Here is a 23,046-nt window from a genome sequence, read left to right as displayed (position 1 = left end):
ACTGGAGAACATAATTTTTCGGAAAACAGAATTTCGGGCTGAGTTCCGCCCGATCTGGCCAAGCTAAATTTCTCCTTCGAAATGGGAAGTGACGCCAATCGAAAAAGTAGAAGCAACCACTGGCTATTCAGCCGGAAGGAGAACCAGCAACGATGATGAAGCAATCGGGTCGACTGTTGCCGTGGGTGCGACTTTTATCCCTATGAATACAGGGATTATCTCAGTGAGCTGGATGATTGAAAGGCGATGTCCCCCACGATCAGAAGTCTTCGGCCGAAATTCGGGGTGCATTTCGGTAGCTTACCGTGGTGCACAGAACAAAAAAGTTCGGTCCCGATTTCGGTTCGGCTAGTTTTCCGTGCCATGCGGATTTGCTTTGCTTCAAACTTTTTTCTACAAAGTGATAGCATTTCAAAAAAAAAAAATTATTAAAACTTGAGGTGAATGAATATCAGTATGCAAAGTTTGAAGCACTAGAAACGACATTTTCTATTTTTACAACGGGACCAAATGTGTTGCCGGCGTGAACTTTACGAACACTTCATGTGTTGAAAGTGTCGTGCCTTTGCTCCACTGAGTAAAATCATCTCCAATATTTTCAGCGAGGACAAGAAGAAAGTGATCATGGTCGCGGCCGTTCTTTGTCTATTTTTGCTAGGGATTGGAGTAATCGTGGCTGTAGCGACGTCCGGCTCCTCCAGTAAGTTCAAGGTTTCGTTTCAGCATCTGCCCGGGTACCCTGGTATTGTGCCAGAAAATATACGCGGATCTAACTTCTATTGCTCGTTCGAACGAGAGGAAAGCAGTGCAGAAGTGCACTCTAAAACCAAAGTGTCACCGCATAGCACGCTGTGCGCCAACCATCGCCACGAATGATAGGATTATCGCTTCGGATTCGAGGAGAGAAGGGGGCGTACGCCTTTTTTGTGCCAATTTGGGTATACACTGTTAAAACAGAACTTCACCACATAGCCGAGGCTATGTACGCCTTTTCTGTGAAAAGGCGTACGCCTCCCGTTTTCAACAAATCAGGGCAGATAACGATATCATTCGATATAATGGTTGGATAGGAGCGTGCTATGCGGTGAAGTTCATTTTTAAGAATGTACGGTGACTGCCACAAAAAGACGTACGGCTTCCTCTCTCCTCGAATCAAAAGCGATAACCCTGTCGTTCGCGGCAATGATTGGCACACTACTTGTTATGTGCTGAAGTTCTGTTTTTAGAGTGTGCTAAATTGAAATCGTGAAGCTTCTGTCGTGTTCGTCAACTCAGTGTTTCTACACTCTGAAAAATGAACTTCACCGCATAGCACGCCACTAGCCAACCATCATCTCGAACGATATCGTTATCTGCCCTGATTTGATGGAAACGGGAGGAGTGCGCCTTTTTTGTGACACTTATGCTGTTCATATTTGTCACAGAAAAGGCGTACGCTTCCCGTTTTTAACAACTAGGGTAGATAACGATATCATTCGAGATCATGGCTGGCTAGGAGCGTGCTCCGCGGTGAAGTTCACTTGTAAGAGTGTAGATTACGATGCAATGAGTCGTTTAATGACGCCGACGTACCGGTAGCATCATAAATCTAAGCCATGTCACTGTATCCCACGTGATTTGTCCGTGATTTGTCCCTGCGCAGTATATTGTGGGACTTGTTCGTTATTACTATACATTTTGCTGAACTGCCCGTAAAGCAGGATTCATTTGTACCAGCGAATACTAAAACCGATCATTTTGATTACCTTTGGTGTTTGGTGATATTGACCGCAGAGTTCAAGGTAACTCGTTACAAGTAACTCGCTACTGTAACTAAGTTCCTGTTTTTGGTAACTTGTAACTTAACCCGCTGCTATTGCGCCGTGGTAACTCTCAGAGGAATCGTTCCTTTTTCAGGTAACTTTGGCAAAGTAACTCGAGTTAAGTTCCAAATTACTTTTCACTCTCTCTCTCTCTCTCTTCACTCATGTCCACATATTTTCTTGTTTGCTCTCCGGTTCCTTCATGGCATATTTTGCCATAAAACGTGATATTCGATCAATGACAGTATTTTATTCAGGAAGTAAGCACCACTGCCATTGAAATAAAGCCGAACCATTGTGCACCCACAGGGAGTAAGATGCAAAGCGTTCGAGTAAAGCTCTACCAGAGAAACGTCATCATGACATTGGTAGACAGACTGAAACCGAAACAAATCAGAAGGAGAGGGCTGGGTTCCACGAACGGGCACTTGTTCGCTGCCTCCCATTGAAAGAACAGTGGGGCCGAGGGTCACGTCCCTTTAAAGCAACAGTTCGGACCTCCGGGGGTTTTCGGATTGCGACTCCATTCGATTGTGCTCCACACGTATATCATCCACGTAAAATAGAAAGGGTGAAAACTTCCCTGTTTTAGAGAAATTGAATTAAAGCCTACGGTTAACCCATATCCGGTTTCGTTTTCTCCGTGACGTCACTCTTGTTCCCGACTTCATAATTGCGCAAGACGACACAACAACACTCGGCGCGGAGATTATCAGGTGACACTTGACACACTTGGGATTGGCGATTTGTTTATTAACTTATGTTATTCCTAACTATGTAGCTTGTAACATTTTCTATGCAGGTGTTGGTGCTGTAACTCAGAGAGACGCACCTGACAAATGTTTATGATGTGTAGGCCATACCTGTGACGAGAACAAGGTCAAAACTTAACAACACTTACTTGGGTTTTCAAAAGGCATTGGTACTGTTCCGAGGTTTTATCCAGGACGGTGAATACTGCATGGCTACCCCCAACTGTTTTAGGGGTTCGGTCTCCGCAAACCCCAAAAATGACACGGACGTTGTTCTCACGATGTACTAAGGAACACATATGCTTCATCGCTCTACATACACCGTCACATATGCAGTAACCAGTCACTGTTAATAAAAGGCAGGAATGCCATGCGTACTGAAACTACGGAAACCAAGAACTGCGGCGCACAAAGAATAGACAGCCCGCCGAGTGGAGCCGAGCAGACGCCGCAAAGGCCGGAAGAGAACGCTCCTGGCGTTACGACTGTCCAAGTGCGGTTTCCAGTCGGGGGCAAAAGATGCAAGTGTAAGATTGCATTGAAATTCTGGGAGCCGAATACGAACGAAATATTTGGCATTGCGGCATGAGAAGGTATAGGGAATTATATGATGAGTCCTATTTACTTCACATCTGGGGCTAGACTGTCCCTTTAAGGGACCATATCGTAGCCCGCTCAAGACCGTGGCTTTCGGACGCGACCTTGTTCACCTCTAGCTTCGAGCGTAGTTCAATTCTACCAAATTTGTGGCGCAGTCGAACACTATGACTTCATTTGTTTACAGACAGGGACAGGTCTACTGTTGGACATAAATGAAAACGATCTAGGCATGTTGCACTCCTCCGCAGGCAACTCAAGGTCTAACTCAGCTGCTCACGCGCGCTGCACCTGCGTAACGCCATTTTGTGTACGAAGTAACTTGGAAGTAACTCGTTCTTTTTCTAAGTAACTCAGTAACTGCTAGTTACATTTCACGCTGAAGAAATTCGTTATTAACTTTTTACGTTATTAACATTCTTTTTGACGGGTAACTTCTCAATCTATGGTCGACTGTTACCTCGTGGGAACGGTTATGGCGACCGGAGCTGTCTTCTGAGCTGATTTTCACGTAGTGCGTCTCATCTGAGCATCGGTTTCACACTACGTATTTGTCGTCCGTTTACTCCTGAAGCAATAGAACATAACTTACGCAATCCAGCCCCGCATTTTCAAAGGGATCCATTTTGATTTCGTTAAAAACGCAGACCAGAAAAACGGCAGCGTGTTAGCGGCTTGGAACAAATTCCACGTGAACAGGTTTCCACCTGATTCAACCTGGTCCAATCCGCACCGAAGACCGCCGTGAACATTATGTACAGGCTATTTCCTTCTACACTGTTAGAAAAAATTATACCGTTTAGGGTATAAACGGTTTGTCACAGGGCGCATACCTTTTGAGGCATAAACGCTATCCCTCCTTCGAGGTATAGGGACTTTATACCTCCCTGAAGGTATATTATTTGCACCTCATGGTATAAACATATATATACCCTTGAAGGTATATACTTAAAGCCGGGTGTAATGATGGAAAACTGGAATATTCGATTTATTTCAGCGTTATATAAGAGTGGCACTTTCCTGATCCAGCTCGTAACAAAATTAGAACAAAATAATATTGCGCAACAAGTGCTTTAATAACAACTACCGCGAGAAGGAAAGCGAGAAAGACAATACCTGGAGACGCACGCACACAAACGTACCCACAACGACATATTCATAAAGTGAAGGTGTTAAACGGAGAGGAGAGCTCCTGCAGAATACACGCCACGCAAGAAGCAACTTGGGAGGATTTGGTGGAGAACAGATACTGGTATAATGCATCGTGGCTTCGCAAAATGTGAGGCGCCTTCGTCCTGCGAGCAACTATGAGTGAGGACGTGTAGATTTGGTCATTTCAGGAAGAAATAGCACGCTGCTATAAACCACCCCCCTATTAATTGCGATGGAACTGTATTACTGACTGTGTTTCCTAATTAAATTACTGTTTAGCTGAGATGGTACTGTCTCCACCACAAATTAATGTGGTACCACAGGTACAAAAAAGGTATACAAAAAGGTATAAAGGCAAGACAAAAGTACCTCATCATACCCTCAACTCGTGTGGAAGGTATAGCCTCGGCGATTTATACCTCCCACATGGTTTAAACGTGGTATAGACGTTGATGATGAGGTATAAATACGGTAGTTTAGTCCTGGCTTATACCTTCGTTATACACCTTCTATACCTTTTCTTCTAACAGTGTAAGGCGTTTAAGACGTTTTAGAAGTACTATGGGGGTACATATTCTGCTGAAAATGAAGCATTATTAAGTTTCGTTTTCCATTAACCAAAGGCATATTCTGTTTCAAAACACTTTTCACCTGAAGCGTTGCTTTTTTTTTCTTTTTTAAACTCTTTTTAAGGAAATGCTTCGAAATGTTCGAGATTCGTAAGATTCGTGGAACCTTCCTTCGGATTCGGATTCGGACTCGAAAAATCCCTATATATCTGACTATATATCTGACAGACATTTCAAATATACGTATTCGTGAGGATCAAAGGAGCAAAGAGATTCTGCAGAGAGAGAAAGAGAGAGATATTCTATAACATTGTTGTAGGATTCGAATACTCCTTCTGATTGCATGGGAGTCTTAGGATTTCCGCTATGGCTTGGGTAGTTAAAATCAGCTTGGGCAGTCAGCAACTTGAGTAGTTGTAACTGGATTAAGCTGAGAAAATGTGTAGAAGCAGAAACGAATGGAACGGAAATGCGAAAGAGCACCGCACACAGTTTCCTGATGGACACAGATGAAATACTTTATTTATTTATTTATTTCGTGGTACGTTAAAGGCCCTTGGGTACTACATATCGGACGGCGGACACAGCACATATAATAACCTATAAGAATATGTAACACACTATGTACATACTATATGGGTTAACATGGGTTATACAACTTACAAAGACACGAAAAGTACCGACTTCAGCTACACACTGTTCTTTCATTGTCCCCCATGATGAGCGCGGTGACTGCTTTTTTGAATTCTAAAGGATCATGAAGCACTGCAATGTTACGAGGTAAATCATTCCAACATTTCGCTATGTAACAACCAAATGAGTTAAGGAAGAAATCATGGTGGCAATGGGTGTGTGTGTGGGGGGGGGGGGGGGTTAGTTAAACCTTGTAGTCATGATCCAGTCGTGCAGAGATGAACGCCGCATTTCTTAAAAGTCTGTGCTTAAGATTGTGTTGTGGAAGACGTTATGAAAGAGACAGAGACTGGATACCTTCCTACGTAAGTCTAATGTTGGGATATCAATAGACGACTTCATTTTTGATATACTACTATATGGAGAAAAATTATTTAAAATGAATCGAACTGCGCGGTTCTGCACCGCCTCAACTGCACAAGAAAGATTGGAGTGGGAAGGACCCCAGATGGGGGAGGCATACTCAAGTATGGGCCTGATTCGTGTAGGCAGCTTTTTTGTTATGGGTGGAAAATAACAAAGATTACGGCGAAGATACCCAAGGGAGCGGTAACCTTTCGCTGTGATGTATGTAACGTGCTCACTCCAAGTCATGCCACAAGTGAGGTGGATGCCAAGATATTTGTAGGTCTTTACCTGTTGTAGTTCGCTGGGTCCGAGGTACTATTTAACGATGAACTAAAAGGCAAAAATGGGAAAAGTCTAGCGCTCGCAAGTGAATAAGATAAGCATAAGGAACTGAAACATTTAAATAATGGCACTTTCTTCTTTCAATAAACTTTCGCATGGAGTCCGTCCTTCCTCAGGGGCGGGGAAAAAGTTCAGTGAAAAGCCCAAAAGTTAAAGCGACAGTTAATGTAAATAGTATATTATGAGACATGAAGGGCTGTACCTCCACAAAGAGGCTGTCGATTGCGAGATCGGCAAAAATGCCAGTGCCTTGACATCATCACGTTTGCCGTTCTACACAGATAACTAATTTCCTTCTTGCCATTTCGGTGCCACAAGGCAGACGACCCCCATTATGCCGATATGGTCAGCACCTGGAAACATGCAATCTCTTGCAATCTGTTGAACGCTGACACACGCACCTTATCTGTGCTTTGCCGCGGCAGGTATCAACACGGACGCTGTCACACAAACTTTCTTTGACTGAACCACGCGGAAAACAAAATGGCTTAGCGCGCGTAGTACTATCATTTGCTACGGGATATCCTGTGATTAAGCTGGAGGATATTCCCTGAAATACATGACGCGCATCCTAGCAGACGACAGGACCAATGGTGTCGTCTGTTACATACGTCGTCTTTTCATGCTATTCTAACCCTGGGGAATATCCTGCATATCTATCACAAGATATTCCTTCCCAGACGTCAGGGCCAATGGGCCTTCACCGACTTCAGGGCGGCAACACTTGCGGTAAGGCTTCTTACACGGTTGATCACGCATTGTGAAAATAAACTTTCAAACTTGCGTGACGCCTTTGTGCGACTAAACCATAATCTCTCTTTCTCACACAAGGATCGTGAAGGTTGAACGTTGGACAATCTGAAGCCGTTAGCAATTCGCACTGTAATATCACGCGCGTCCCAAAGTTGACTGCCTTTTGCGCATGCCCACGTACTCCGCATGTTCTGCGCATGCTCACGTACTGCGCGCTCGCTAGTGTAGTTGGCAGGATGTGCACCAGACACCTGTAGAGGAAGTGGTGTTCCTCTACACGAGTCCTTGCCGGCGATGATGGTATGTCCCAGCGGGCAGACGTCCGTGGCCTTACACCAGGACGGTGCCGGTGGAACTGGCTGCCAGGCGCGCGTCGTTGTCGTACGAGCCGTCACATCCCCCCCCCCCCTCTCATACGCGGAGCGGTAGATGCGGTTGAGGTCCGCGTGCAATATACCATGAGGAGGCGAATGAAGACGACTCGTGGATAATACACGACTGGAGACAGGGCTTGTAATTGTGGCAATTGCAGCAGCAGCAGTGGGGTGGCGGGAACAAGAGCGCTGCAGTCCGGGCGGGTTCCAGAGATAAGGTGTGAGTGCTGAGTGGTTCGGTGCTTGAGTCGTTGCTGGTGATTGTGTTGAGTGACTGCTGATTGAGTTGAGCGGTTGTTGCGTGCGTTGAGTGACCCCTGGTGAGCACTGATTGGTGGTGGGTGCACGGCAATGCACAGGCGTATTCTTATAAAAACGTCACTTTCTATCCCAAAAGTGTAGCAAATGGTGTGAAAAGAGCATTGGAATATCGACATACACAAATACACTACGTTCTGTCCCATGTCGATCATTAAGGGTAGGGTATAAAGTGAGGTGTTGAAAGGGCTATTTACGTCCTATACACTTTTTTACACCCTATTTGAACTTGGAGTACGGTGTTGAAAATGGTGCTTTAATTCGGCGACAGACGAAGCTATACTGCTTTCACAGCTCCACTCAGCAGTCAACCACATTAAAAGAGATAACTAAAGTTAAAAACACATTATTTGATAGGAAAGGATGTCAGGAATTTAGATGCTATCCTTTACTCCTTGCAGCCGTACGTTTTAATTGCACGGACGAATTTCCGTCACCGCTACAGACGTTTTCCGCGCTGCTACACTTAAGGAACATGCTCCCAACAAATTGTATTACAGTATATGTTCCATCCGATAAGCCAATATAGGCTACCGAGGGTGCCCAGGTCTCTTCAAGCTTCCTAACCCGGCGTGCTTGTGGCGCATTGTGCTTCGGGTTAGGTTGTACCAGGGGCGCGAAGCTGTAGTAGAAATCTATTGTAGCTGAAAACTCACGTGACCTCCGGAGCTCGACCAATGACTGAGGACTAGCCACCCTATTTTTTTTTCTTTTTTGATTATGTCGCGAATGACGTAAATGACGTGTTATCCGTTTCTCTCTCACTACTTTCCTCCTCTCTGCTCTGCTTCCCGTCTTCTTTTGTTGTTCCTTTTTTTTCTTCCATGCACTGTTTTTTTTTTTTTTGGTTCGCGTTTGTCGGAATGCAGTGGGAGTTACAGGAATACGACAGAGCCTTGGTTGTTTGTCACATGAAGTATTTTTTCGTGCAACATACGGTTATGCAAGCAAGACGTACACAGGATGACATTAATATTGCTCCAGAATTTGCTTGAAGAAGCTTGATAATGTCGGACTGCCTCTGGCAAGGACTGCTACTGGGAACTGGAGCTCAGTGGCTGCAAGATGAAAAAAAAAATTGTATCAGATATACGGTTATGCATGTGAAAGGTGCAATGTAAATCGAAAGAATAAAGGTTCTATTGAACGCGAAAAATAAGAGCGGTGGTAGGGTTGCGAGAAGCTCGCAGCCATGGGGTGTGATGAGCGACCTTAGTATAAAAAATACCTTTTATTGCGCTACTTCACAATGATATATTCCGACCGATTAGCCTGACAATCTTGGCTTTGGCGCTACGTACAGAACAGCTACTAAGTCAACGCATCGTACGAAACTTGTCGAGCGAAATCACCAAGAATCAGACTTACAGTAGCGTCATACTGTATAAACAGTACGACGTGAACGGGTATTTAATCATAACGTTTAGATGATACTGTTTCACGAAAAGAAATATAGTCTACCATCGTATCTGCAAAGCTACGCTGTCTGTCTCGGTCACCGCGTATTCCGGTAACTGTTAAGCAACTTATTCACAATACACGAAGTGAATACGGTGTTGTAAGGCAACAAGCAACGACAAATGACTTACCTCTCGGCAGTCGTTGACCAGGTATCGGGTACGAGGCGTTCGGGCGCTCGAATACTTTCTACACCAAGAAGCAGAGCACAAATGTTGCGCAGGCATCTTCCCTGGCAGCTGTTACTGTTCGAGGACACTCACATGATACAGCTTGCGTTTTTAAACAGGAAAAATCAGAACTCATAGTCCAACACAACCGCTACACAACACGAGCCGTCCGAAACGGACGCCGTCGACTCCGTGGACGCCGGTTCCAACCGGCACAGCCGCCGCGCTGTCGCCTGTTCGAGCGCCCGCGAACAAATTTGAAAACGGCCAATCATCGCTCAGAAAACGAATTCATCCTCATGGCAACCAATCAGTAATCAATAGCCACCGGATGTCTCCATGACGTTCAATTTATGACGTTTTCTGACGTCCGATGACGTGAAACGCATGAAGCGCCTCACTTTAGCCCGCAAAGGAACTGGCGAGTTTCGGGCCCTTGGTTGTACGACGGAACCACACTGCTGGAAGCCTGAAGTGTTCAGTGTGGCGCTTGCCATAGACGCAAGGCCGAACCGTATGTCTCGGTGTGCTGCCGCAGGAGCTTGTATTGCACTAGACATTTGAGAGGGAGTATTGTCGACAAAACAATCCCATCCTGAAAGATGTTTTCAATAGAATACTCCCCTTTTAACGGTGTTTCTTTGTATTTAAACGCTCATTATATGAGTGTCTTGGAGGAATACACCTAATTAAAGCGTGTTCTGGACAACATCATTGATTCGCTTGTAAAGGCAGCACCGAAAAGGTCTGCGCCATGGAACAAGCCACTTACACCAAAAAAGTGTAAAAGTTTACTGTGTGTGTGCACGTTGCTGAGTGGGCGGCAGTACCGCGACCCGTACGAGAGCGTTGATGCTGGGTGTCACCAGACCGGGGGTTCCGGGGAGGACCATCATGACGCAAGTGGAGGACGGAAGCTGAACTTGCTGTGATGTCTCTGCGGGTCCCAGGTGGAACTGGGGTCCCGGTGCGACTTACCTGCCAGAGGGTGGTTCGCTGCCGGTTTGCCGAAAAAAATGGGATTATGGATGGCCGAAGTACTTCGAACATGGTAATCGTTCTTCGGGTCACCAAATATAGAGGAAGTGGTGTTCCCTTACATGAGTCCTGGTCGGCGCATCACGGTAGCGGATGACGATGGCTGCAGATCCGCTACACACTCGTTGAACACACACACAAAAAAGTTTCTCCAGTGGTGTTCCGTTACACCACCGGGAGCACTAGGAAACGTGGTGTGTAAGTGGTACGTCCCCTTTGCACCCAGAAAGCACCTTTTGTCTTAGAGAGTAAGGGTATTGGAAGGTGTTTACGATAACCGTTCCGAAAATATGGTACGCCAAGCACCCGATTTCTTGCATGGCTGGTCTCTGATCTTGAGAGTTTGAAAGATTCCTTTGTTTTCCGTGCAACGCTTCCCGCGTGCAAACTCCCCAATGGGTACTTTCTTTTGATTACCCTGTCCTGCAAGCAGCTTCAGCTCTCTCGCGTCGCTTGCCCTTTCAACACCTGTCATTTTGTGTTTTCCTCCTCTCAGACGCGGAGAAACGAGTTTTTTTTTTTTTTTTGTTCCGCACCCACGGCCTAAAACCTTCGCATTAAAGCTGGATTCACACATGCGTTTTTTGAACGCGTTTCGCGTTCGCGGCGCCGCGAAACGCGAGCCGCGGAGCGTTTCCAGCCGCTTTTCGAGAACCGCTCCGTGCTGCAGCTTCGGAGGGCAGAAACGCGAACGCTTTTCATCCAGCCAATCGGAGCGCTCGGAGGGGTCAGGTGGCTTCCTTTTGGCGCCGGCGGGCAATGGCGGGCCTCCCGATACCGCGCTGGGATCTTTTGTCATTTGTGCATGTGTATGTGTTTGGTGCTACCGCGTGAGTAAATTCCTTGCCAGCAATAGCTGTTTGGTGTCTGAGCTGTCAACGATGAGCTCAGAATTTGCGCAAACAACGGAATCGACGAAAATAAATACGACTTGTGTGTGACCGTGTTTTGGTCGTCGGTAGGTAAACATGTGTCTCGCTTTTTCTGCCGTTCTTTCTCTGCTATTGTGTCGCGTTTGTCGTTCCAACGATTGATGATTCCAGTAGAAATGCTTCACGATAATTATAAAATGGAGAACATGCTTCACAATGTAAATTTTGAGGAAGAGAGCTGGAAGTGTCGGTACAATCTTGACGTAGCAACAAGAACGAAGCGCGTTTTCAGGATGGCGGCTCGGCTATGTGCGACAGGCCCCTCTCGGCGGCGCCGCGAACGCTGAGGCGGCGCCGCTTTTTGAAACGCATGTGTGAATGAGCCTTAACAGTTGGCGCTGCGAAAAGCGAGAGGAAATTTCCAGATTGAGTTCGTAAAAACTCACGTGATAATAGTTAGAAAATGGCTCCAAGTTAAATAGCGTTCACCTCAGGAGGGGGCAAAAAACCAACAAAAAACGGCATTGACCGCGTGATTTTAGGAGGCGTAGGTTTGATTATAATTTAATTAGACGTTTTCTGGTACACCTTGTATAAGCTCCTGCTCAGTTTTTACTTTTTGATATGTTGTCATAGCGGGTTCAGGAGGCGACGACACCACTGATGATGCGGCACAAGACTACTACCAGCCAGGCGGAAGCCAGGGAGGCAGTAATGTTCTACCGGCTGAAACGACTATAGTGCCAACAACGACGACGACGACGACCACTTCTACGACGACTACGACAACCAGTGAGTTGCGAATATGGTGCGCGGATCATCCCAAATATGACAGAATTTTTGGAGCCCGGCGAACCTGATTTGATTGCAACCCGAAGCGAATGGGTACATCACTCTCGCTGTGCGCTTTTTCTTTCTCGTACATCGCGCCGCCTCTGCTGACAAGGAACGTAGCGGCAGGCGCTTGCTCCAAACTGGCTGAGTGTCACCCACAGCGGGGGTTTACACAAAGGTATTTTTAATGGTTTCGAACGGGTGTACTTCCCCCCAGGGTAATTCCAGCTCAAACGTCCCAATGGCGTCGCTCGACCATCGCCGATTTTCCTGAAAAAAAAAATATCTGTGTCATTCTCACTGACGTACATACATTCTGTGTGAAATATTTCTTCGGGATCCGCACGGAATCGACGCTAGGGGGCTTTGAATTGCCGCTCCGAAGTTCAAAGCCCCCGACGCAACGTGAAATGGTGCAACGTGAAACAAATAAATTTTGGAGCTGGTTAGCCACCAAAGCCCCTTTTATGAGGGCCGCAAATGGGTGTTCGGAAAACCTTGCTTGCTTTACTATTATTCCCTGGCTAGGACCACCGTCAGTGTCAGAAATGCTTAATCGTGCATTAGAGTTAAATAACGATTTACAATTTGTGAAGGCTTGTGTTCCTGCGCTGACTTTTGTGCGGAAAGGAGGAGGGCGCCGCCCACCTCATGCGGCGCGTCGTGAGAAGCGCACCAGGGTAAACTTAAAAATTCGTCGCGGTCGTATATATATAAAAAAAAACACGCGAGAACTTTTTTGTACTTATAACTGGGAAACTATGCTACATTTGTGCGGAAATTTCGTTCCCTTAGCGCGTCCACCAATGCCACTTTTTCTTCGGCGAAGTTTTCGATTTTTCCTAAAACTGCCGACTTTCGCATTTTTTTACAGCCTAATAGTTTATTTTTTTCTGGCGTCAAACTTTTTCGGTGGAATGTACTGGTAGGTCCCTACAAATAAAAATATAACTATAATTCTTTCGGTTTTACGCCTCTTTCGCGGAAGCGTAGCTCGCTATTTCTCCACTCGCGGCGACTGCAAATCCTATGATAACTAGTGAAATCGACAGCCCGCTCCGAGAAATAGTCCCGAAGTCGGCCAATTTCATTGGGCTTCTATGGACACGAGTATACTTCGTACTTCGATACTTCGTAAGCGAAACAACCGTGCTCCACTTGAACGCGAAAGCATAAAAGTTACAGACGTGGCGCTGTTGCTGCGGCCAATGCGCACAAGTCTGGCCGAACCGCGACGTGCTGCCGATTATGCCAGGTAATCGAGTGCGGAAAAGTGTGCAGTCACTTGTTTCGACCAGATGTTCACAAATCCGCACCCAAATACTACAGTGAGTATGAGAAGAAGTGAACGCGTTTTCAGACGACCAAGCTGTCTCCAACGTGACCACTGTTGTTTAAAGAGCGCATGGCTGCAGTGTGCGGATCAGATGTGTCTCAGTGTTCGTGGGACCATTTTTCTACTCGTCTAGTACCTTATTGCTGTGTAAAATTTAGAATGCTGGCGACGAGGCATGACACGGCATTTTGGGGCTGGTTTATCGCCAATGTGATCAATTTGACCAGTCAAGAGAAACAGTTGTACAGAAACTCGTTTGCAGAGATGGTGAGTAATGTATTATACCTCAGTAGTATTTACTGCTGCGCCTTGCACGCAACTCACAAACCCCTCTGTACGCCACTAAGACCGCTTAATTAGCAATTACGGCCCCCACAGTAATTGGGACCATCCAGTGAGTGACAACACTAATTGGGGAGCACCAAACACCTGTCCAGAGGGCTGTGTGAGTTGTGGGCTAGTCATTATTTCATTCCCCGCACCGGGTAGATCGTCTTAGCAGTGTCGCCCCTGACGATGCACAATCGTGATGCTTTGCAATATTAAGAATTAAGAACCATGCCAGCGCTACTCTGGAACAGGGCTGTGGCAGCACTGTTATCTTTAAGACAAGAATGGTACTATTTCAACAAGAATGTTTCTCGTAAAAATATATATATATATATATATATATATACAGCGACCAGCTAGATATGTCGACAAACGAAAGCACGCATTATAAGAATAATGCGGATTGGACAGGTCTGGGCACATCTGGAAACTGCACAAGGAGTTCTGCCACATGGGGGTAATACAGCCTCACACGACTGCAGCGCAACCAAGTAAAGCATGCAGGCATAGAGAAAGCAGTGGTTACAAGAGTAGAGTGGAAAAGACACTCACCAGCGTCAAAGTATTTTGACATCCAGAGCACTCAGTCAAAAACACTCCTTGTCGTACGTCCTCTCGATACGAAATCCCCCAGAATGGGCACACACCATCCACCAGTGACGAGCCACATGTTTGTGCCGTACGAAAGGCAAACGGAACGGTAACGGTAAATACAACTGCTATGGACAGGTCCACCTGAAACAATGGAGCGGTACACCACCACTGCATGACATTATCACATCCTGTCTGTGGCTGCACCTGCATGGTCCAAGGATGCGTATGTCTGTACTAGAAAGCGGCGGAGAGGCTAGGCAGCTAGACCCTCCTATAGGTTATTGAATCACTGTCATGGGCGTATTTCTTTTATTTTAGTATTAATGATATTCACTCTTGTAACTCTTACAGAAAAGCAGCTTAGCCACTGTAGACGACAGTACATGCGACTATAATTTTAGTAAATATAAATTTTATTCACTCTTTATGGAAAAAGCATGCATGAAAGCTGCACAAAACTGCCTGTAGCAGTTAAGCATTTTTATCCCAAAGACAACGTAGACATACCAAAAAGCACCCTCACTTCTTTGACAACAGTAGTAAAATTCTACTCATTACGAAAACTGCTACATTCCCTCTCTAGAATACATAGAAGAAAAACAATACGTGAGGGTGTGGAACGCCCGACGTCATCACTAGGCTTATGTAATGCGTGAGATGTAACCTTTCCTATGCTCACATTCTCTCATTGTCTGAGACTGCACCTGAAATGGCAGCAAGGAGTATCGGGGGGGGGGGGGGGGGGGAGGTTGAAGAAGTTTCATTCGCGCATGACCGAGGACTATACAGAACACTTGTAACTCAGAACCTATTTATGATGTGGTTATATTCCTATTATTAATGATTTTCTCTCTTGCATTGCATTTCAGAAAAACTGCAACAAAAGGCTCTTACAATACTTAATCAATATGAAGCACAACTAAAATTTTAGGAGCCATAGTATTCGACTCTCTATGGAAACTGCTGCTGCTCTATAAAATAATTGTGCTATCACATAAATTTCTAGCAGTCAAGTTCTCCAAGATGTCCCACTACCTGTCATGCAGTAGTGCTGACTCACACTCAGAAGGAGGAAGATTAATCAATGTGCCAAATATCACTGAGGGTGAAAAGATGGAGACGTGCTTGATAGGAATTTCTATCACACCGCTGAGATACCAGCATTTCTGCCCAATTAGCAAATACCCATAACTGCAAAAAATAAGCACAGCATATTTCATCAACATCATAGTGATCGAGCAAAGGGAATACTGTCAAGTATGACAAACACTCAACAACAACTATAAAGTGACAAACAAGGAAACCCATTTCTCCTGATAGAACACTATTTAGGAAGACCAAGTGGCACAGAGTTCTACTGCATAATGTAAATGAAAAACAAGGGCAGACATTCAGTGGACAGTGAAAAATTACCCAAACTATTGCTTGAATAGCAAAGTGTCAAGCATGGCAAAACACGCATAAAGAGACACATCATTTTCTACTATCAGAAAATTATTGAACAGCATAACACCATATTCTCTGAAGTATCACTAAGAAAACGCACGAGAAATCCAAACACTGACACTGACAAAAGGCGACAACAAGGCAAACACAGGGCCCTTCGTTTCAGCTTCCGGCTTTTCAGTTTGCACTAAAGACATGAGCGACTCGATAAGAACGACGCATGCCACTTGGAAGAGCAGCCTATTCACTTCAGGAACTTCACTTCAGTTCAACAGGAACCACGTCGAAAGCTCACAAATCGCTGTGAATAGAAAAAAAAATGATTGATTGATTGATTGAAATCCTGGTAAATTAGCTTGCCCAAAATAAGGACTTCCACCTTGCCAACTAAGCACTGTACATCCAACATAATTGAAAATGTGATGAACCGTATTTTTGAAACAAATGGATCCATCATTAATAGTAGAAATATAACCACATCATAAATATGCTCCTAGTTACAGGCGTTCTGTGTAGTCCTCGGTCATGTGTGAAAGGAACCTCCCCTCCCCCAGACTTCCGCGCCTTCTTGCTCATCGTTGCAGGTGCAGCGTCAGACAATAAGAATGTGAGCATAGAAAACATTGTGTCATGCCTACAGCATAAGCCTAGTGATGGCGTCGGGTTTTTGACAGCCTCACTTATTATTTTCTTCCCATATATTCTAGAGAGGACGTGCAGCAGTTCTCGTAATAAGTAGAAATTTACTGGTGTTGTTAAAGAAGTAAGGGTACTTTTTATTAAGTCATTTAGTAAGTCTTCGGGATTAGCGTGCTTAATTGCTACAGGCATTTTTCTTAGCTTTCATGCATGATGTTTTCATAAACGGTGAATAAAACCTATAGCTACTAACTGTAACAATACTCCAAAAGCCGGGAGACGACATAACGAGACAAAAAAGTAGAGACCTCCGACTTCACATAACAAAATAACAAGGTTTACTCAGCGTTTCGTCCGTCATGCGATGGACATCATCAGTGCCAATCTGAATGAGAGATTACACAAGCGGTGGCTGTATTGTATTGTATTGGCGGTGAGAGTATTGTTCGGGAAGGGGGCCACGGTTTTTGTTACAAACCGAGGGGTCACCGCATATGTGCCCCTAGAAGCTTCCTGGGTCCTCATCTTTGTCCTCGAGCCAAGGTCACTGCGTTGTTGAAGTCGACACAATGTCCCGTGTCCCAACAATGTTCTGTAAGCTACGTCTTAAACCGTGTGGCGTGCGTCGCGCTCTTTACGTCCCGCTTATGTTCCTTGAAACGAGTGTTCCGTTTCCTGCCTGTCTCGCCAATCACGTGTCACAGTCTTGGCATTGTACTTTGTAGACTACTCCAGACTGGTCTTCCGGGGGGGCAAGGTCCTTCGGTTTTGATATGAGACTTCGGAGTTGTGCGGTTTGAATGTAGTCCTGATATTCAACGGACGCAAAGCAAGGCGGATACATTCAGAAACGCCTTTGAGATAGGGAATGACGACGCATGTCTGACTGGTGCGGTTCCCGTCCTGCGGTCCAGATACTTGCATGCGTTTTCGAGTGTCCTGAACAAACCTGCGTGGGTAGCCACGTTTGTCCAAGTAATCGGCGATCGTCGCGTCCTCAGAAGCCCGTAACTCGGTGCAAGATGACAAGTGTTCAGGTCGGTGAAATAATGTTCGTACCACACTCCGTTTGTGCTCCGTGGGGTGGTGTGAGTCAAAACCAAGGGAACTGCCGGCATCACAAAGCTTTCGGTAGACACACGTTTGAATGCCTCCCGAGCTACATCACACATCCAAGAAAGGAACCTTGCCATTTTGTTCCATCTCGTACGTGGAATTGATCGATGGCTGAATGCTGTTTAGAACCGAGTGGAACTCCTTAACGTGGTCACTGTTGAGAATCACGAACGTGTCGTCGACGTAGCGGCGATAGAACTTGACCGGGTGGCAAAATCGTTCCATGGCAGCTTCTTCAATATGCTCCATGACAAGATGACACAGAGCTACCCATCGGGCAACCTTCGATCTGGTGGTAAGTCTTGCCGTTGAAGGGGAAGTGCGTCTGATTGAGGCAAAACCTCAAAAGAATAACCACCTCTTCAACTGTGAGCGACATTCGAGCTGGCAGGCTGCTGTCCTGGCGTAGTCTTGCCTCCGCCACCTGTACCGCGAGATCTTTAGGAACGTTGGTGAACAGAGACACCACATCAAAGGATACCATAACCTCATTTTCATTGAGAACTGGCGTCCGGACCAACTGTACAAACTCCTTCGAGTTGCGGACCGTCAGGCTGTTGTCACCGGTGACCTGAGCTATGAGTTCCAACAAGTATTTGGCTAGGTTGTATGTCAGACCCAACGAATGAGACAATAGGCCTCAAGGGGCATTCTGGCTTATGCACCTTGGGAGACCGTAGAGTTTGGGGGTGGCTCCGTCCGAGGAGAAAATGCGACGATATGTAGCATCATCTATGTGCCAGCCCGTCTTCAAATTACGTAGGTGGTCAACCAACGAGTGTTCCGATTTCGGGGTTGGGTCACGCGGCAAGGCGACAAAATGCGTAGCATCGTCAAGTGTCTCCTCCATCTTTGCATCGTAGTGCTGTCTGTCTAGTACAACCGTACCTTTACCTTTGTGAGCTGGAAGGACGATGACGAATTTATCTGAGCGTAGGTCACGCAATGCCGAATGTTGCTGTTCGGACAGATTGGAAGGCAGTCCTTTCACGTTGTTCAGTGTGGTCGCGATGCGGCTACGTGCCACATTAACACCAGTTGAGTTCTTGACGTGGCGGAGGTTGTCTTCGATTTCCACTACGATCTCCCTTATCGGAACAGAGCGGGGCGCGATGGCGGAATCTAAGCCCTTCGAGAGCAGACTCGCATGATCGTCGGAAAGTGTCTTCGATGACAAGTTGAGGGCATTGTTATAGTTCCGAACGAGAGGTTTCTTCGGCAGGAGCAGGGACACTTTCCTGTCATGAATATCGGTCCGTTTCTGTCTCTCAAGCAGCTCGGCCTGTTTCTGGGCGCTGAAAATCTGGTGCATCTCGTCGGGTGGAAGGGTCCACAACAACGTTTTCTCGGCTAAGTCAAGTCGGTGATCAGAGTCGTTGAGTTTGGACTTGTTCTCGAGGACCCGGGCTTTCAAGCAGTCGATGCCGAAGGTTATGAGCCAGCTTCCGGTCGTACGGCGTATCCACAGGCGGCCGACAACGGAGAGCTTGAGGGATGACTTTATGCTTGAGGCACTCTTGGTTGAAGCGTTGATGGCATTCCAAGCGAACAATCTTTGTGGCCTGGTTGCAGTACTCTCTCACACCGCCTATGGCAGCTGAACCGTGGTTGGATCGAATAGATGCAAAAATACTCCAAAAGCCGGATTTTAATGCGAGAGCCAATATAATATATTAGTAGGGTAAAAGAAATACAGTAGGATCTCGATGATACGTGCACTGATAATATGAATTATTTTCCGGTCCCAAGAACCTGTTTAAAAAAACATGTTTGAAAAAAAAGCCAGGTTTAAAAAAAACATGGCTTTGGACAGGCACCCCAGGGTATATGTGCCATAACAAAGATTTAACAACTATTCAATTGAAATAAATTTACAGAATTCAACAATTGTATTTGGTAAGTTAGCCTGGCGTTCTCTTTTTCTTTTTTACTAAAATGGAAAGCGCCATACTAAGAAGTAGAATTGGGGTAGCTGGTATGACATTTTATGAAAAACAGCCACAAAAAAGACAAGGGCGAATGGATGTTGTCCTGAGCGCTTCCGTTTGGCCTTGTCTTTTTGCGGCTGTTCTTCATACAAGGGAAGCCCATTTGGATTTATCTAGTATCGTCACTGAGTGCATTCCCTACTGCAACCGGGAAAAAGCAAAAAATAAACGCGGAAATTGTGGTTTGCAGTCGCACAGTTTGTCAGCCGCTATCTGTTTACTGCTGAGAAGGCCTTACCATTTCTCGTCCATGTCACTGAAAATGACAGAATAGAAAGCAGGAAAGACAGGTCAAATCACAATGCACCGATGACGTTGTCAACAAAAGCAGCTTGTGTGGATGCGGAATCTCAAAAGGGGGAGCAAAGGATTCATGTCCGGTCGTGAAGTGAACAGATTGTGGCCGACAATATTTGCACCTGAAAGCTGCGCCATTTCCCCGTTTTTTTTGTTTTTTTTTCACTGTCTTTGTTATGGCATAGAACGCACTCCGTGACCTTTCCGGGTAAATCTGGCACGGGCTTTCCATTTCCATTAAAAAAAATGTCACGGCAAGTTGACCAGTTGAGGAATGTAATCTGAAAAATCGGGATTTATTTTTGCTGAAAACCAAAAATAATTTTTGACATCGCCAAGCACCTCAGACACGAATGCTGAAAGCTTCAGGTGTACAGTATGTGAGATTTAAGTATATGTATTCGGCGCAATAGAGCAGATATCCTGTGCACCTTACATGACGCAGTCGTTAAAAGGCCGAAAAAAGGAAATGCGACAAGCAATACCGGAGCGCTTTTTATTTATATTTATATCCGCGTTTTATTTTGTTCTCAGTTCTTTTATAGTTGTATAAACCACCTGCTCGTATCAGTTATACATTCGTCATTCGCAAAGATAAACTAGTTACTTTGGAGGCTGGTGTAACCTTGATTGGAGACGAAAATTGTTGGCCAACAAAGTCACAGGGAGGTAGGTTCCCTTATAAAAGTTAACTGTCCGAGAACAGAATGAACAACTGGCAATCGATCAGCACGGTATTCACTTTTTTTTTTTTTTCATTTTGAACGTTTGTCTTTGTTTGTAACGCTTCTGTTATTTCAATCATGAGAGGCCAACTGCCACCAGATCATGTGAATTTTACATACGAGCTTATTCTGTCTTGGGTACTGTGTGATACCAGCAATGTTCAGGTCAGAGTTTATTACCAGATTGTCCTAACAACACTTGCTAACCAAGCTAACAAAGTACTCGTCGTCGTATTTTGCAGAAGTCACAGTGATGAAGGGGAGAACTGATGTGGAAGTTCCACTGCCATGCGGACAGTGCACATGCGACTATCCTACGACGTGCCCCGCAAACCAGACTACAAGAGAGACGCGTTAAGTTCAGCAAGTTGTAATCACTGTCTCTGTCTCTACTGTCACTTGTAAGTTGTAACAAAGTTTGATAAAACCCTGTGACTGATGCCTGTGTCCCCTGCGTACATGATTCATCTAAAAGCTGCTCCTGCAGGACCACATTGAACAGACCACATTAGGTCTCATAAAAATAGACCACATTTGGACCACAATGAAATATCATCCTATGTGACCTCAACCAATGGGAACCTAGAGGACCACCTGAATGAGACCTAATAAGGCTGGACTGAATGAGACACACCGTTATAATCACATATGGGGTGATCCTTGTGGATCCCATTCTTTCATTTTTTTTAATAGGGTTAAGTCTAATCATAATGTGCGCTCCAAACACGACGCATTTGAGTCTTCTACGAAAAGTATGGGAAATGAATCTCACTACGTAAGCCGCAATCAATTAAATATAATCAGTGATTTTTTCCTCATCTCGCTGGATACGAAAAAAATTGATACGCGTGCACTTTATCGTACGAAGGAGGGTCTGCCCTATACATGTACCGGTAGGCAGATACCATAATGCGTACCGATAAGCGGGTGATGTGTGGTGAGCAGACTTGTACAAAATGCTGCGCAGAAGTATTTAAAATACGCTGCTCAAAAAAGTATTCAAAACAGAGCACAACGTGCTCAAAACGAAGTAATTTGAGCACTGAATACTCTAGGAAGTATTGAAAATACTTTTAAAAAGTACTTTTCGGTACCCTTTGCCGCTTACTACTTTTAAAAGCAAGTAGTAATGTATTGGGAGTAAGTGAAACGCGTATTCTGAACGCGGGGCCTTACAAGTGGAAGGAATAAACTTCTTCAGCATTGCTTCAGCGTTTCTTTCAGTTGCGAAGTCTTCGTGTCAATTAGAAATGTTTGGTGAGCTTTGGTAAACCCAAGTATACTTTGTCTATATGTCTTGACTAAAAAACTTCAATCCGGCGAATCACGAAATTCGAACCACGGCAAGAGCACTGCTGCCAACGACCACTACAGTCACCCCTGAGGAAGGAGCCGAACTGGCTCCGAAACGTCGGGTATCCCCGTCCTGTAACTTGGTTGGAGATTTTCGTTACTATCATCACTCCTGTATGTACGTTCGATCTTTCGACCTCATTGCTTTGGTGGGGTGTCGCGGGGTCAAGTTCCAGTGAGCTGAAAATCTGGACACTTCGGGAGGTGTGTTGGATATGACTTGATGAGGAAGAACGGTATTTTGAGTATTGAGTAGCAAATACTGAACAAAAAAGCATTTCAAATATATTAAAAATACTTCTCGCAAGAAATGTACCCACATACCCGGAAAAAGTATTTAAAATACTGTAGTTTGAGTACGTACTCAAGATATTCGTACAAGTCTGGTGGTGACGAAGGCAGGCGTACAGAGCGTATACTTGTTAAACTGCTCGGGTAAGCCAACATGGGGAGTTGCTTTTTCCTGATGCAGCTACGACAACCGAAAAGCCTCAGCTGCGATCGAAGCCATCTCTCTGCACGGTGACACTACCTGTCCCCACAAGAGCAAGGTTTCCTTCTTTGGCGCTCTGCGATTTGATCTTCTTCACACACGTCGTCTTCGACGACGCAACCACGAAGATCAGGGCTTCCACCAAGCAGTTTGAGCCCACCAGCTCCAGCTTTGAGGTCTTCAAGGACTTCGCAAATTCTGCAAAACAGATTCCGCGTTCGTCGCAGTTTGGCATATCCGTAGACGCTGGGTAAGTAGTGGTGCAACACTAAGAAAACTAACGGTAGCTATTGGTAGTCTGCTATCGAAGATCCTTATGGTCTGTCGTCAGCCGACTATGGTACTATCGCACACAGTACTATCAATAGCCGACTGTCGACAGAAAGCTATCACTATATACAATCGATACGCAGCTACACTCTTCCAACCTACACAAGCCTACACTAGCCAACCATCATCCCGAATTACAACGTTCTCGGCCCTGATTTGTTGAAAACGGGAGGCGGATACTATTCTGTGCCGTGCATAATAGGCACAAAATAAGCCCCACCTCCCGTTTTCAACAAATCGATGGCGAGAATGTTGTCATTCGGGATGATGGTTGACTAGGAGCGTGCTATGTGGTGAAGTTCATTTCTAAGAGTGTATCAGCAAATT

The 23,046-nt window shown here is 45.4% G+C and overlaps 1 protein-coding gene across 1 annotated transcript in view; it reads left to right on the top strand.

Moving 5' to 3' along the window:
• The first annotated feature begins 608 nt into the window (after positions 1 to 608).
• LOC135369192 (uncharacterized) overlaps positions 609 to 23,046 on the top strand; it is a 49,520-nt gene continuing 27,082 nt past the window's right edge. The window contains exons 1-3 of the mRNA XM_064602828.1: positions 609 to 700; positions 11,875 to 12,030; positions 22,369 to 22,639. Of these exons, the coding sequence (XP_064458898.1) occupies positions 625 to 700; positions 11,875 to 12,030; positions 22,369 to 22,639 (503 nt within the window). The 5' untranslated portion in view covers positions 609 to 624. The remainder of the gene's footprint in view (positions 701 to 11,874; positions 12,031 to 22,368; positions 22,640 to 23,046) is intronic.

This window comes from Ornithodoros turicata, chromosome 9 (genome assembly GCF_037126465.1).
Source record: "Ornithodoros turicata isolate Travis chromosome 9, ASM3712646v1, whole genome shotgun sequence".
Classification (NCBI taxonomy): Eukaryota; Metazoa; Arthropoda; class Arachnida; order Ixodida; family Argasidae; genus Ornithodoros; species Ornithodoros turicata.
The sequence above is the reverse complement of the archived record's forward strand: the minus strand, read 5'-3'. Positions and strand labels throughout refer to the sequence as shown.